Genomic DNA, 16191 nt, shown 5'->3' with positions numbered 1-16191 from the left:
TTTTCTGTAACTTCCATGAATATTTACCATCCTTCACTATCAATTTCATTCCAACAAGAATTTCTCAGAATATCTACTCATCCTGTAACTCTCCAAAGATTTTGCTCACAATATGGATCCCTGGAGTTAATAGCCAGGGCAAAGTTAAATTGTTTATCCAATCATCTTTGAACTTCTTCCCACTAGAGTTTTATCCATATCCAATCTGCCCTAAATAGGTTGATCTCCCTGCAGTTCCCTCTGAGTTGAAAATTTTAAGGGTAGCAATCATAGGGTAAAGGATCACAAGTAAGTACACATGTCCACTTATAAAGTTATCTAATACATAATATCATGCTAACTTTTAAACTAACCCCACCCACTTAAGATTACTTAATAGTCCCTCCCACCCTAAAATACTTATTATATATATCCCCTATTACTTAAACTGATTAAAGAAATAAAAACAATGTAATTTCCACAGACCAATTTCCATCAATCACATTCTACAATCTGACACAACAAAGAACTTTAAGTCCCACTAGATGCTCATTCTTTCCATGAAAATGCAGCGTGCGTCCCACNGTTCCCACCCAGCTCTTCATTTCGGCAGGTGGTCCTTTTTTCTGCCCAGGTCTTTCCAGCAGAGTGTTCTCTGTTGGCAATCTTGGAACCGTATCTGACCTCTGACGTCTGTGGTGGATGACAGCCAGATCAATTCAGGAGCCCAAGAGGTACCTACAAACTTAAACACAAATCCAGACTGCACTATACAGATGTGCCCCTCTTTATTTTGTGCACCTGCAAGTTCCTTATGTCACCCTACTTGATTGAATCAAACTAATTCTCCGTTTTCCAGCATCGAGTACAAATACCTCATTGCTCAAACTAAATTGACCTTTCAGAAATGTATGTAAACTTCCTCCATTTCAAGATCTTAGCATGATGACCTTCACTAGTTCTCTCCAGGTTTGCCTAACAACGGGAGCTCATATCTTCTTCTTCCTTGATTTAATTAACAGCCGCAATTCCCAAATTTGCCAAATTGTTTCAAAAAGGTTGAATATTGGCTTTGCTTAATAATTCTGATGTTTTGATGTATTTCCTTTAGGCTTTATTTTGCTCCCTTTCTAACTCCCGTGGAGATTTAATTTCTTTGCTCTTTCCTTTCTTATGAATAAAGGCGTTTTGTGGGAAAAATGCCAAAAAAAAAAAAAGTTGAAGTATCCAATTAACATAATCCACAGCAACAAAATAAATTCAGTGAAAGGAAACTTATTAAACTCTGATACTATAGAATAAATCTGAAATTACTTATCCTTAACACCTACATTTATAGATAGTATATATAGCAATAAAGCATAGAACACACTGCCACCAGTTTTTCACAAGCTTTACTGAACAGCCAAATGCACGTCAGGGTCTTCATCCATGCGTCGCTGCTCCCCACCACCACGCTTTCCCTGACTGCTGCTGCCGTTGGTCAACACCTCCAGACTTCTGCTTGCTGTGATGGCAAATGTCCGTGTGCTCATGCCGGGGCTGCAGGCAGTGACCTACTTCTAGGCCCTCTGCAGCCCGAAGATCAAGTGACAACTGTAAATTTGACACAAAACAACTTGAATTCAAATGTATGGATGATGGGTTGATCTGAGGTAAACTGAAGTGACGCTTCAAAATAGTCCAGAAGCACAAACGCACCATTTTAAAAGTAATTACTCTAAAACACGTGAGTGACTGACAAGCTTTCGGATTCCATTGAAGGAAAAAAAAAAAAAAAAAGGCAGGGCGGGGGGAGTCATTTGGAATTAAATAACCAATTAGGTATCTTTTTTGAATTTGTAGGTCTTTTTTGTGTGATTTTTTAAAAGCCGGATTGATAAAATTGAAGTCCTATATGATGCTAAAATAGCAGACTGAAGATGAATGGGATGGATCATTATACAAATAACTCCAGTTCTCAGGAGCCTCTCATTCACAGTGTTGTAAGAGAAGTTCACAGTAAAGAAATGTTTTCTATTAGGTTACTTATCAACTTTAATTAGTTTAACAAAAAGAATTGGATAGTACTTTGTAATTCAATGGAAATAACTTCTGAAAGCAGTCACCACTTGGAAACACTGTTAAAAGACACTACGAACCTACAGCTAAAACTTTGAAGTATTTAAACATGCAAGAATAGGGGTGGATGATAATGAATGGGTGAAAGAAGATGATGAAAAAGGAAACTTCACCGTTAGACTCCTCTTCATGATACGCAATTTGAAATCTATACCATGTTGTCTACTGCTCAAACTGTGTTTTGGCAACGGGAGGTGGTGTACTGAAACACTAACCCCTTGAAGCCCGCCTCTTTCTTCTCCGTGCATGGCAGCAAAATGGAGTCTCAGCAACCAGGCAGGAAAGATGGCACAAATCCTGCAGCAGGGTTAATGGCAGTAGTATAGAGTTAAACAGAAAGAGAGAGGTTAGACCGATAGTTCAAGGTAGTAGCAAAAGACCGGGCTAAAGTAGTCAGGCCGTCCCAGGTTAGCACAAAGCATCCAGGAGACTAGAGGTCACCACTGGATTGAAGACAACGCTTGTGTTGTCTGTTGCTTTGAGTCATTTGAATTGCTTTGAGGCCTTTCACTCATTGGCAGCTTCTTTTGGTCTCTGTCCTCTAGAGGGAACCCCTTTCCACTGTGTGAACTCTGATCCTTTTAAAGTGAGGTTACCCTCACTATCAGGCCACCCTCTGGATTTAAAGCTCACTAAAGAAGTCCATATCTTCAAGACAGTGTCCAGTGCCCCAATTCCTCTTCTTCAAAGATATCCCTCACAGGCATAGGAGTGTGGGTCTGGGTGCTAAATTCATGTCCCCTCTCTAAGCATCCTAATGCTACAGTCTAGTGAGGGGACTGATGATGAAATGCCCAGATGCATATGGAGGCAGACACATGGAGAGATGCTTCCAACACTTCAGGCGATCCTCTTCCAGCCAATCAACAACACTCCTGAAATTTCTTCCGAAGTACCAGGACAAGCTGGGAACATTAACTCAGAGTCTCTTAAGAGTTGGGTATGGGACCTCAAGGTAGTCACGCCTCATAAACATCTAACACACCTGGTGCCACCAACAGTCTCTGATTACCAGGTTTAGCATTTCGTGGAAGCAATTACTGGCATGATGATGGTAAGGTGTTGTGAGAAAGCCAGAGTTCTTGGGTACGTGTGATTTGCACCAGGGTGTGAAGGCACACTCTAAACATGCAAGAGTCCCTTCTGAGAGAGCACTTCCTTCTGAGGCCTGAGGTGTTTCTGTTGCAGGGGTTTCGCCTGCTCCTGGGAGAACCGGTCCAGTTGCTGCTCCTTGAAAATTAACGGAACCATGAATGCGGAGTTTGAAGATGGTGAAGTTTCTAAGGGTGCAGCAAAAAGATCACGGAAGCCGTTTTACACTGCACCAACAATTCTGGCTTCCTTAATAAGGCGTCGGTCCTCCAGTGATGTAACAAGAGTACCGAGACTGCAAGAAAAGTCATGCTCTCCTCCTCCGTGTCTCCCCCCCAATAAAGAAATCAGCATTTCCTGTGTTTGCATCAGCTTCTCTGTAAATGTTAAACGTGGAATCTGGCAGCCTATTAATTTAGATGGCGACAGAGGTTTCAGCAGGTAAAACCCAGGCTTCCAGGATTCGCTGGGAAGAAAACTTGTTACGAATTTTAGTTAAATTGGCAGTTAAGGTGGAAAACGGAGAGACAGTTTGTTGGTAAATGTTCTGTCGCTCTCAGAAAATGGTGGAGGTCTCTTGGTGTTTTTAGGATGTGTGCCAGTCCAGGGTGGCCCTGACCTTTCTGTAGCCGTTTCAGAGAGGGCTGTGCCTCAGGTTGGCCTGAAGATGCAGTAGCCTAATTTAGCACACAATCACTGATTGAGAAGCTGAACAGGAATAAATTTGAGGGTAGAGATCCTGAAGGACACGACAAGTGTTTACATGGTGCTGTAAGATGGCGGCGGCGGCGGCGGCGGAGGTGGCGGCGGCGGCTGCGGCGGCGGATACTGCGGTACCGGAGGCTGGCGGTACCAGTGCGGATTCCAAGTGATCATCACGGGGACATAGAGCGATCGTCCATGCCCATCTCGCCCCACTGGGTACCAGGCAAATCCTACCGGGTAGGTCGGGTACGTGGCGTACGTGGGGTACGTTTGGTATCCAGGTATTTGAGGTACGTATTCAGTGTACGTTGCCAGGTGAGCCTGGTCATCCAAATTTGGAATAGAGAGTCGAGGATACTGATTCTGGATGGTGAAACTGTTGGGAGCTCGGCAGTCGTAGGAAACTTGCAGTTTCCACCCCCTTTTCACCTGGAGAACTTGGGCTCCATTCGGGGCGATCGTTGGAGTAATCAGCCCGTCTTTCACGTTTCTGGCCACAAAGTCTCGCAGGGCTGCCATTTCGGGTTCGGACAGTGAGTACACGTGTCCGCTGGGAATACTGTGTGCTCCAGGTATCATTTCAATGGTAGGGTCAACCAGGCGGTGATCCGGGTAGACGTTTTCATCCACTGGAGTGTACACGTTCTGGACATAGTAATACCTCACCGGTTGGTAAACTCTGTATCCATCCACTGGGTAGTAAAACGACGGCTGTGCTGGTGGTGGGAGCGACGGAGGTATTGAAGAATACATCCGGCAGTGGTATCGGCAATATTCAGAATCAAAGACGATCGATCGGGTGCTCCATGTGATGTTGGGATCGTGTGTGCTCAGCCAGCGCACCCCGAGGACGACGGGGAAGAACGGAGACTGAGTCACATCGAAGGACAGCACCTCACGGTGATCTCCCAGGTCGACGATCAGGTCGTGCGTTTCGTGGACAACTGGGCCCGATGCTATGGGACGTCCATCAATTGCTTCTACCAGTATTGGCCAGTCCTTTACCCTCAGAGGAATTCCATTTTGGGCAACGTATTCGTGATCGATGAAGTTGCCAGAAGCACCAGAATCGATCATGGCTCGGACGAACAGGGTGTGTCTGCCCGGGAGATGAATCTGGAGCATCACTTGCAAGTGTGGAGATGAAGCATCATCTTGTGGGGACCTTATTATTTCTGGCCCGGTCGCTGAAGGTCCCTCTACAGCGGGGCCGGGGAGTTTCCCGCCGGCGAAGCCTTCGAGGCCTTGGCAGGACAGTTGTCGGCGTAGTGACCTCCATTTCCGCAGTAGAGGCAGAGGTTCAGCTTTCTGCGTCTTTCTTTCTCTTCCTGGGTCAGGCGCATGCGGGCGCCGCCCACAGGCTCGGTGGGGTCGACCTGGTGGTGGCTCGTGATGTGCGGCAGCACAAGCGCGCGCGGCGGGGAGCGCGGCTTGCGAGCCGCCGCCGCTCTGGCCAGCCTTCTCTCGATGTGGATGCACTGGCCGATCAGCGCCGACAGCGACTTGGCTACTTCGAGGCGCGACAGCTCTGCTTGAATGTGGTCGCTGAGGCCCTCGTGGTACTGGTCGATCAGGGCGGGCTCGTTCCAGTCCAGGTCCTGGGCGATCATCTGGAAGGCGTTGGAGTAGTCGATGACTGAGCCCATGCCTTGACGCAGACGTCTGATCTTGCGTTTGGCGGCCTCTCGCCTCTGGGGGTCTTCAAAGACGTGCTTCATTTCGGTCATGAAGGCCGGGTAGTTGTGCATCAGGTAGTGGGATCGCTCCAGCTTCGCGGAGGCCCAGCGGGCGGCACGGCCAGTCATCATGCTGGTCACGAAGCAGACGCGGACGCGATCCACGGAGAAATCTCTGGTGCTCTTTTCCATGAAGAGCTGGCACTGGGCCATGAAAGGAACCAGCATGTCTGGGTTGCCGTCAAACTTCTCGGGAAGGTCATCCGGGCACTCTTCCTCTAGCGGAGCGGCTGGGGCAGCAGCCGCTGCAGCACCGCGGAGCTCGATGTCGTCCTCCTCATCCTGAGGGGTGGGCTCCACTTGCTCACGAAGGGAGGTGTTCTCCTCTGTGAGCTTCTGCACCTGGTTCTGCAGGTTGTTGTTCTCCTCCGACTGCTTCATGACCTTCTCTCTGAGGTTGTTGATCTCTTCAGAGAGATCGTCCCGCCTTCGTTCGGCCAGGTTGGGGATGTACTGGCCCCTTGGGGCGCTGCGTGAGGAGGAAGAAGAGGAAGAGGAGGAGGAGCAGGAGGAAGAGGAGGAGGAGGGGTCGTTGGGGGGAGGAGGAGGAGGAGGAGGTGGGCAGTCGGGCCCCAGGGTGAGAGCTGGGATGGGAGGAGACCTCCCAGGTGTAGTTTCGCTCCTGTGGGGATGGAGGCCCGGATCCTGGCCGCCTCTTCCACCCTTTCTTCTTTTTGTTTTCAGAAGCTTTTTGTTTCTGTAAATGAAGACAAAAGCATAAATTTAACATACGCATTCAAAGCAGCACATTACAAAAAAGACTTTAGCATTTAAAGTAGCCACTAATTTATTTTTTTTTAAAGATTTTATTCATTTATTTGAAGGAGAGAGAGAGACAGGCAGCGAGAGAGGGAACACAAGCAGGGTGAGTGGGAGAGGAAGAAGCAGGCTCCCAGACAAGCAGGGAGCCCGATGCGGGGCTGGATCCCAGGACCCTGGGATCACGCCCTGAGCCGAAGACAGACGCTTAACGACTGAGCCACCCAGGCGCACCCAGGAGCCACTAAAATACTTTAAATACACGAGTATTTAAAGTATCCACTAAAATACTTTAAATACATGAGTATTTAAAGTATCTATTTGTTCTACTTGCTTACATTAATAATTAATAAACAAACACAAATCTTGCAAAAGTGTGAAAGAAGTTAATCAATTAAGACAACAGATAACAAAAAGCACCCTACTTTTTCGTGTCCAAATGACCTTTTCCTCTTCAAATGTCACCTGTTTATTTTGATTCAACAATACATAACTATATCAATAGCAAGTTTACCTTCACTGACTATAAAAGAAGGGTGAGACATTCTAAACAGTTTTGTATCAAGAGAGCGCAGCAAGAAACTTTTAAGTCAAAGATGGAGACCAAATAAAAACACACAAGTAAAGCCAAAATGATAACTGTTATTAGACAAGTTACCTGAAAAATAGCTAATATTCTGGCCAATAGGGAGCCAAAAAAAAGGGGGGGATTAGAATCATAATGACTGTATTCATCAACCCTGGGGGAAAGGGGCACTACCTCCATGGAGGTTACTAAGTCATTATCAAAAAAAACAACAACAACTGTCACAAAACCCACAGGATTGTCTATATCTGACCATAACCTGATTTCCCAAAGAGAATTCCCTATGGGACAGAAGTGGCACTGAGCAGCGACATGTGTATATCAGTTTCCCTCCTTATTATGCAATCAACAAATATTCCCTGATGCCTCCTAGGAAGAGCTGGGCTGTAAAATGGGACATTCAAAGAAGCCCAATAATAGTACATCTCAAACCTATAATATGGATTTAATTAAATAATGCAGGTAAAGCAGTGAATATTTAACAATTGTTAGCTAATATTAACAAAGTTATTAATAAGAAAGGTAACTTCCTGTGCAAATTAAAACAGGGAGGGGCTGCAACTATGGCAACCTAGGCATGCATTTCCCACCTAAAAGACATTAATTTTTGGGGGGATATACTGTTGGCCAAACAAACCCAGGGCCTCATTTGATTTGCAGGTCACCAGTCTGCAACTTCTGGTTTTTAAACAAGTTTTTGTCAGCACAGCGCCACCCCCAAAAGTTTGTAATTTAGAGCAGGACAGGGCTGTACTCCTTCCTAGGTGGAGAGTAGCTATATGGGGGGTTGGGGGACTAAAGGTCTTAGTTATGGGTATGGTGACAATAAATCATCCAACAGTGCCTATGTACTTTCTACAAAGAGGGTTAAACGCATTTATAGTCACTCAATTATTTTAACTTTAATAATTTTTAAATGCGCATTTCTCATATTTGGAAAACTTTAAGAAAGTGCTCAAAAGTTTAACAATATAATTTATAAAGCAGGCAGAGTGCCTGTTCACTAAATTTTAACTCAGGCAGTCCTACCTACCTGTTCTTCTCTAACCCATCAAGACAAAAATGAACACTAAATTAATTATATTAATTAAAATCACAAAGATAAACATGTTATTCAAAGAAGTTAGGTGAAAAATAGCTAATATTTCAATCAATAGGGTACAAGAAAAAAAAAAGGTGGTGGTAATTAAACATGATGACTGTACACTTCAGCCTTGTGTCTGGCTAGAGACATACCCTTTCCTCCTTCTTCCTTAAAACCCCCTCATAATCCTTTAGGCCCCTGTCCTGCACCCCCACCCTCCACCCCCAGCCACTTTCTCTATGCTCTGCACTGTCCTTGGAGTGGCTATACAACAAGCAGAGTCTTTAAGGAGCAGAATTACTGTGCCATTTTAATATTTTTAATTGGCATTCTAGATAAAATACTCTAAATAGCCTAAAAATTTAGAAAATAACACATCATAACCGGTGGCACTGTTTCATTTCCAACTCCTTAAAGATAATTGTATTAGTGACACTCAAAATATAAGGTCACAAAATAGTGCAATTTTTATTTATTAAAAGTTTTTATTTTTAATAATTTTTTAAATTAAATTATGCTTTTAAATTTAATAAATGTCCCATTTATTAGAAGTTTTAATGTCCCATTAAAAAACAATGAATAAGCACAAGTCAGGTGATTCAGGTGCCACTTCTGTCATCTAGACATTAATACTTTGAAAACTTAGAGAGAAGACTTCTGGAAAGGCATTCAGAGCATGGCATGGTGCTGCCTGACCCAGGTCAGGAAGGTTAACAACCTACATGTCAATCACAGTCACTGGGGTGAGCTTTATTGAGGCCCAAGTCTGATGGTTTTAACATCTGCAAAACACAATAATAGGACAGATATAACAACATGTTCAGAAATCAGCAAACAATCATTTTATTGTTTAGGGAATCAGAAGATCAATAAGGGTTTAAAATTCAAATGCTTTTGGTAGACAGGAAGGTAACATAAAAGTGAGAAGAAACTGGAGTTAAGACAATAAGGAGGGGCTGTGACTATGTAATTTGGGGATGTATGTCCCCTCCCAAAGACATTCAATTCTTTAACAAATTTTTAATCCAGTGCTGGTCAAATTAAGGACCTTATTTGACCTATAAGGTCATCAGTTTGAAACCCCTGACCTTTACCAAGATCAGGCATCAGGTACCCACCCTTGGGGTTTTTAATTTTGGAGTGGGTCTCTAAGTCCTAAAGGAGATAACTGCCAAGAGAAGAGTAGTTCAACCTTTAAAAATGATAGGATAGTGGGCAGGCAGGTTAACAGTCAGTGTAAAAAAAGTTTAGAAATATTTAAATACCAACTAAAGCACCAGTTAACATGGAAACAGGAGCACTGTGACTTGATTTGCATTACGTAACTATGGCTCCTTAAACCCCCCTTACTAGGGGCTGGATTGCAGAGGTGGGGTCAAGAGGCCCCATTCCTAAAACCTGAAAGGACACACAGCATAGAGTCAAGCCACATGGGACAGATGTCACCTTTACATACGCGAAAAAATTCAGTGTTAGTCTATATAGGAATTAAATACATTTGATTTATCTTTGGCTTTTCGTGATGACTTCTAAAAACTTTTATTCCCCAAACACACCAAAGAGTAACAGTAGCCAAAAACGACTGCACATTAAATATCTCATTAGAAAATGACACTGCATTAAGCAACTCTAAATTGCTTTACATTTTCAAATGTCCCAATTTCTTTTTTAGCACCATATGTACTATTTGTGAAATTCAAATTACATTAATATGCACATTTTTACCATTGTTTTGAACTTTAAAAGAATGCAGACACCAAATTTCCAAAGGGGGTGGGGGTTAGGGTGGCAAGGTAGGCTTGGGGACTAACTGAAAGCTGTAATTACTATAAGTAAAATATGTAAAAATATGTAAATTGTATACTTGTCGTGGGGGGGGGGGGGACCAGATATTTGGGAGTCAAAGTCCTGGCTCATAGCTTATAATATAGGAAACCAGGTTTTAAAATTTCTTCCTTTAGTTAGAAACATAAACATGTACATCTAATTGGAGGTAAGGCATCAATTTGTTTTATACACGTTTTATAATGCCAGCTAAAACCCTCCAATCTATATTTTGTAATGTAACCACTTGATGTTACATTATGCAAATTTTAAATGACAATTATGTACCACCATTAAGTATTCCATTCACCCCAAATTTAAATAATTAGCTTTTGCTTTTCATTTTTAAAAAGCTAATTATTTTGAATATCTTAAATAAATATAGTTTTGTATTATAATTACAGCTTACATTACTGGAATTTAAAAATGCATTTTTTTTTTTTAAAGATCCTGTTAAGTGTGAGAGATAAGGCAAGCAATGCTTTGGACAATCCAGGACAGCAAGGCACCATATCAAAGAAACCAAAAAACACGTGCAGATGCCAAGAACAGCACTGAATAAGCCAATTCACTTGGTCATTTAACACATATTTAATGAATGCCTACCATGTGCCAGCCACAATTAATAAGTATGTAGGCAAGTTAGCCAGGGCTAATCCTCTAGAGTTCCAAGGAAAAAAACCCAGCTTCATAGGCACACAGATAAATACCTCATCCTTGCCCCAAGGCCAAGCCAACAGTACCAATAAGCCACTTAAAACTCCTATGAAACACAGATCAAGTTGTTCCTTATTTTGTGTCCACCAAAGAATCTGATTCCAGTAAGCCACCAGAAATGTCCACTAGCGTCTCAAGAAAACCTTAAATGTAAAAGTATTTAAAACAATTAATTTTTCACTTGTAGTAAAAACATTTAGCTGGATTGTCCTTAGGGGCAACAGCCAAGTCTGCTCAGAAGCACCTTTCATAACCCACTATCAAGAGTTTAAATTGTGGAATTATTTAATATATGCAAAGCACTTGTAAAAAGTGCTCGTAAATCCCAGGTATAATTACCATTGTTGCTAATTGTTCTTATTTATTATTCTTATATTTATTAGACACTAGTGGATAAAAAGCAAAATCAGCACCAAGAAGCCGCAGGTGGGAGGGGCTGTGCAGCCAGGCTCAGGCAGTGAAAGCAGTGAAGGCACGCAGGCGCAGAGGAGGTGGGCCTGTAGGGAGGGGCTGGGGGCTCACACTGCGCAGGCGCAGGCGGGCACGGGGAGGCGGGGCCACAGGCCCCCTCGGAAGAGGCAGGTTCAGGGAGGGGCCAAGCTTTGGAGAGGCAGTGCCTGGGCAAGCCACCTCAGTGGAGGTGGGCCTAGGGAGGGGCGCTTTCTGGGGGTATCGCCTCAGAGGAGGTGGGCTCAGAGGGAGGTGGAGGGGGGTCTGGGGGGAGCCACCTCATAGGAGGAGAGCGCAGGGAGAGGCGGAGTCTGGGGAAGCCTCGGAGGAGGCGGGCTCAGGGAGAGGCAGGGCCTGAGGGAGAGGCCTCAGAGGAGGCGGGCTCAGGGAGAGGCACGGTTTCGGGGAGCGGCCTCAGAAGAGGCGGGCTTAGGGAGAGGCAGGGCCTAGGAGAGCGGCCTCAGAGGCGGCGGGCTCGGGGAGAGGCGGGGTCTGAGGGAGGGGCCTCAGAGGAGGCGGACTCAGGGAGAGTCGAGATCTGGGGGAGGCACCACAGAAGAGGGGGCTCAGGGAGAGGCGGGGCTGGGGAGAAAGGGTCTAGAAGGCGCGCTCTAGGAAGGCGCGCTGCAGAGGAGGCGCGCTCTGAGTAGGCGCTGGGAGGCGCTAAGCACGCTCTGAGCAGATACTGCAGAGAAGGCGCGCTAGAATGGGCGGGGCAGGTCTGAGACTGGCTGTTTGCCTCTCCCAGGATCCCCCCTCCCAAAACCCCTCCCACCATCCTCCACAGCCAGATTCATTTCATGCAACAGAGCAATCACCCCCAGATCCAACACCCCCCCCATACTAAGCAAACCAACAGTTTCCACAAACTGTTGCTGGACGCCAATTCGCGCCACCTTTACAACTACACCGCCACTTCAATCAAGCGCAACTAGGCAAGGCAGCCCGCTCTGCCACCACCAAAAGATTCCCTTTTACACTCAAGTCAGCTCCCCTCCATTCCACTGCTATAGCAGGAATGGTGTGGGCAGAATGTTAAACACTAATTTTTGCCCGGGGCTCCATTTTGTCTAACAGCACCATCATGCAGACAACCGTCCTGCAGAAAAACATAGTGGGAGCCATTCCAAAAGGTGTGTTAGAGACAAAGGGTGGGGTCCCCCACTAAGAAGACAGAGTAATCTTACTCTGCAGCTCTTGTCCCTTTACGGCTGGTTTCTTCGTAGCGTAGAACAGTGCTGCTTGTATACCTCTGCAGCTGTTATTACTTTGTAGCGCATTTTAGGTGTAAATTCTCTGCAGCTCATGTACCTCCGCAGTTCCTGTGCCTCGTAACACAATGAAGCGCTGTTGTAGTGCTAATGCTATCATTTTTGTAGCGCTAATCTTCTGCAGCTCAGGCTTTGTAGTGCATTTAAAGCGCAAATCAGTCATCAGTTTGCAGCTCATATACTGCTGCAGTTTATAATGGTTTGTAGCGCATTGAAGCACCCATCAGTTTGTAGCGCAACTGAAGCGCCCATCCATCTATAGCGCATTTGACGCGCCTATCAGTTTGTAGCGCATTGAAGCACCCATCAGCCTGTAGCACATTGGAAGCACCAGTCTATAGCGCATTTGAAGCGCTTATTAGTTTATAGCGCATTGAAGCCCCAATTAGTTTGTAGCGCCTATCACTATGTAGCGCTTTTGAAGAGCAAATTGCAAATTGGTCTGTAGCTCATGTCCGTCTGCAGCTCATGTCTGTCCGCAGCTCATGTCTGTCCTCAGCTCATGTCTGCTACAGCCCTTATCTGGACCTGAGTCCTGGAAATCAAAGCCCCGAAGGCTTGGTTTCTCCACTCTGTTTTGGGGTATTGCCAGTGAAGGCGTGACAAGATTTGCGTGGAGACATTCAGGGGCACTACTCCATCTCCCGCAGCTCCCGAAAAGGGCAGGGAATGAATGTGATCTTAATAAAAGAAACATCCTCACCGCATACTCACCACGCGAGGACTCCTCTGCGAAGACAGGAGGACGGGGTCCCACACCTGTGCCAGGCGTGGGTTCCGCTGGGTGCTCCGCAGCCCGGAGTGGCTCCGGACGCGAGCCCGCTCAGCGGACCTTTCGCGAGGCTCGGTGGACCCTCTTCGCTGTTCTCCCCAGGTCGCAGTCAGGTTTCTTCGACACACACCAACCGAAGTTGAAGCGCGTGTACCGGGAGCGCCGACTGGGAGCCTTATATAGGCTGAACAGAGGAGGGGGGCGCCAAATCCCAGCGTGCTCCGCGGGTTAGGGGGGCGGAGGGGAGCGGGGGCGGACCACGCTACACGGGCCCGCCGCTAGAGGGAGTACGGGATTAAGGAGGGGGTGCAGGATGCTGATGCTGAACTGGCCAAGCTGGGAGGAAAGAAGAAAGGGAGGGGAGGGGAGAATCGAGGACGGCCGGCCTAGCCAGGCCAAGAATGCAATTGCCCCGGTGGTGGGAGCTGGGAGACCCTTGTGCTTGGACGGGACAGGGTCGGGGGACACGCAGGATGAGCCCCGCGACCACTGGCACCTTCTTGCTGACAGGTTAGTGGCCCGCGCGCGACGGGAGGTCCTGGGGCCAACAGGCCGCCGCCTCCCCATCCCCTGCCCGGGTTTTGGGTATCTGGGTGCATTTTCTGGGTGTCAGCCCCTCTTGCTGCCCCCGTCCCCACTATACCTCTCCTACAGAACACCCCACACCCCAATTCCCGGGCCCTGTGAGTCCCTTCCCAGGCTTGACCCCTGGCCTTTTCTTTTTCTCCGCGCCCCCGCGGGCCCCTCCCTGCCTAGAGCGCGCAGAAATTCCATCTCTAATTTCCATTCCTACCCCCCCCCCATTCCCAGTCCTGGTGGTAGACCTCTCCCCATCCCAGCAGCAAGGCTTGGGGGTTGTTGCCCATTTTTCTGGGGGTCGTTACCACAGAAATGGGGCGCTGCGGCCCGGAGACAAGCCATTGGAAATGGGTGTCAGGCGGCGTCCTTTTCCACATAAACACAGCCTTTCTTTCCTTTCCTTGAATCCGATCGGGAGAGAACACAAAAATGTGCATTTGAAACACCTAATTCCCCGTCTTCCTAAGAGCATTTCTCGGCGGCGGAGATCTCGTTTTTCTTAGGTTTTATGAAGCGGGGAAGCGGAATCATGAAATGCTGGGAGCTAAACAGGGCGTTCAGGTCAGGGTTAAACTGGCTGGGGGCCAGAGACGCTGCAAACAACACCGTTGGCCCCACCAAGTGCACTATTTTGAAAAGCAAAAACAATTAAAAACAGCTGTGGATGCCTCCAGTGGGCTTGGAGGCTTCGGAGGCTCCCAGCTATGGCCTTTTGGTGGTGATTACAAGGTTTACACAGAGACCTAGTTCTCCCTGCAACGTTACATTTTTCTAAATCTTGTGGAGGGAATGAATACATTTAGTCACGGTAACCGCATGTTTAATCCTTTCAAGCGTGGTGCCGAGATTTGGCCACAAATGTTTGCGTGTATTTATGCATATAAGCATACATATTTTACCTTAGATAAAATTGCAATGAGTTACAAGACTTTAAAATACTGATGAAGAAGGATGCTTAAAAAAAAAAGCCATAAGGAGGATTTCCATTTAAGCGCCTCAAAGGGTTAGTTAGGCTCTGAGAAAAAGGACAATATGTTGATAATCTTAGAAAAAGAAGTTTAAGTAAAAATGGAAAACCAATTGTCTACAGCTGAGTGAGGTTCTTGAAATACGGATGAGACATTTGTATTTGAAGGCTAACACTGAGCATATTTTAGTAACATTGCTACAGATTATTTATACGTATAGGATAAATAAGAATTTGGCCCATTGTAGATGACAGGGTGTCAGGATTGCACGTAAAGCTAGCTTTTCTAGGAATAAACAAAACTGGAGCACATTTACTAAGATTTTACTTTTTATCAGAAATGAAATGTTGACCATCCGATATATGAATGAATGAATGAAGATTTCCAACAATGAAAGATATTTTTCTAGGAAGCTGGGTGAGCACAATTATACTTTTTTAGAAGTGCCTTTTAATATTAAGATGTTCATCCTTTCCTGCAAGATAAAATTTTAGGATTCTTAGGTTTACCAGAATACCATTCTCTTGACCGCCAAACTGTCAACCCCTTAGACTTTTTTTTTTCAATCTAGAAAAGTTACCTCACCTAATTGTTAACTGATAGATATTCTTTTTCTAAAAGGCAAGATTAAAAACCAGTATAGATGGTAGAGAGAATGAAAGTTTAAAAATCTATTCCAAGACACTTAAAGTTTGAACCACTTTGAACCAATTTAATTTTTTATTTCAAAATGTTAACCAGAATTTTTTTAATATAAAAACAGCATTAGTATTATTTTTATTATACTGAATTCCTACTCGCTGTACAAAATTCAGGAGAAAAAATCTCCAGAAAACTGGGAAAAAACCAAGAAAATCAAGATCACCTGTAACCTCTTCATCCTGAGCTAACCCCTGTAAACATTATGGAGTTTACTTTTTCAGACTTTCTTTATGCGTGTTTATGTACCAAAATAATATATATTTTCATACAGCTGCATATGTACGATTTTTAAAAATTAAAAATGAGAACAAATTAATTTTCCAAATTAATTTTCTTTCCAAAGACACCTGTCAAATAGCATTAAATTTGCAGGTTTTTTTTTAAAGGAAATAATATTAATTACTTTTTCTAATTAAAATTTTAAATGAACAACATTATCACATAGATATTTAAAACCAGAGAACTGAGAATTTCCCCTGACTTCACTATTCTAACATACACATAGTTATCATTTTGGTATATTTCCTTATGTTTTTATTTCTCAACATATAAAATAATTTTTACTTTGCTTACGAAAGAGGATTTTCTAAGAAAAAACAATATTGATAGGTAAGTAATTATAATAAAACTTTAAAAATCTGAAACAACAAAACAATATTAAAAATAAACACAAAAATACAACATTGATAGACAAATACTTTAGATAACATTTGTGTTATCTATCAAAACAACATTAACTATCCCCCATTAATAGACAAGAATTTTAAACACTTTTTTGACATTTAGTATCCTAAGTGAATTTTGGATTTTCTCAGATATTTCCCAGTGTTGACTGTTCTTTACCCA

The 16191-nt window shown here is 44.7% G+C and overlaps 2 protein-coding genes across 4 annotated transcripts in view; one reads left to right on the top strand and one right to left on the bottom strand.

Moving 5' to 3' along the window:
• Positions 1–1080: 1080 nt before the first annotated feature.
• PEG10 (paternally expressed 10) lies at positions 1081–13276 on the bottom strand. The gene is given in 3 exon segments (XM_019798582.2): positions 1081–5123; positions 5126–6330; positions 13028–13276. Coding segments are annotated over 3 exon segments (2382 nt in total). The 5' UTR covers positions 13033–13276; the 3' UTR covers positions 1081–3951.
• A 133-nt stretch (positions 13277–13409) lies between these two features.
• SGCE (sarcoglycan epsilon) overlaps positions 13410–16191 on the top strand; it is a 65784-nt gene continuing 63002 nt past the window's right edge. The window contains exon 1 of one of the 3 annotated variants that reach the window (XM_019798584.2): positions 13410–13606. In XM_019798584.2, the coding sequence (XP_019654143.1) occupies positions 13498–13606 (109 nt within the window). In that variant the 5' untranslated portion in view covers positions 13410–13497. The remainder of the gene's footprint in view (positions 13607–16191) is intronic. The other 2 variants (XM_019798583.2, XM_011223650.3) reach the window with 2 other exon arrangements.

The sequence above is a fragment of the Ailuropoda melanoleuca genome, chromosome 1 (genome assembly GCF_002007445.2).
Source record: "Ailuropoda melanoleuca isolate Jingjing chromosome 1, ASM200744v2, whole genome shotgun sequence".
In the NCBI taxonomy this organism is placed as follows: Eukaryota; Metazoa; Chordata; class Mammalia; order Carnivora; family Ursidae; genus Ailuropoda; species Ailuropoda melanoleuca.
Note: the sequence above shows the minus strand (reverse complement) of the source record. Positions and strands in the feature narration are given on the sequence as shown.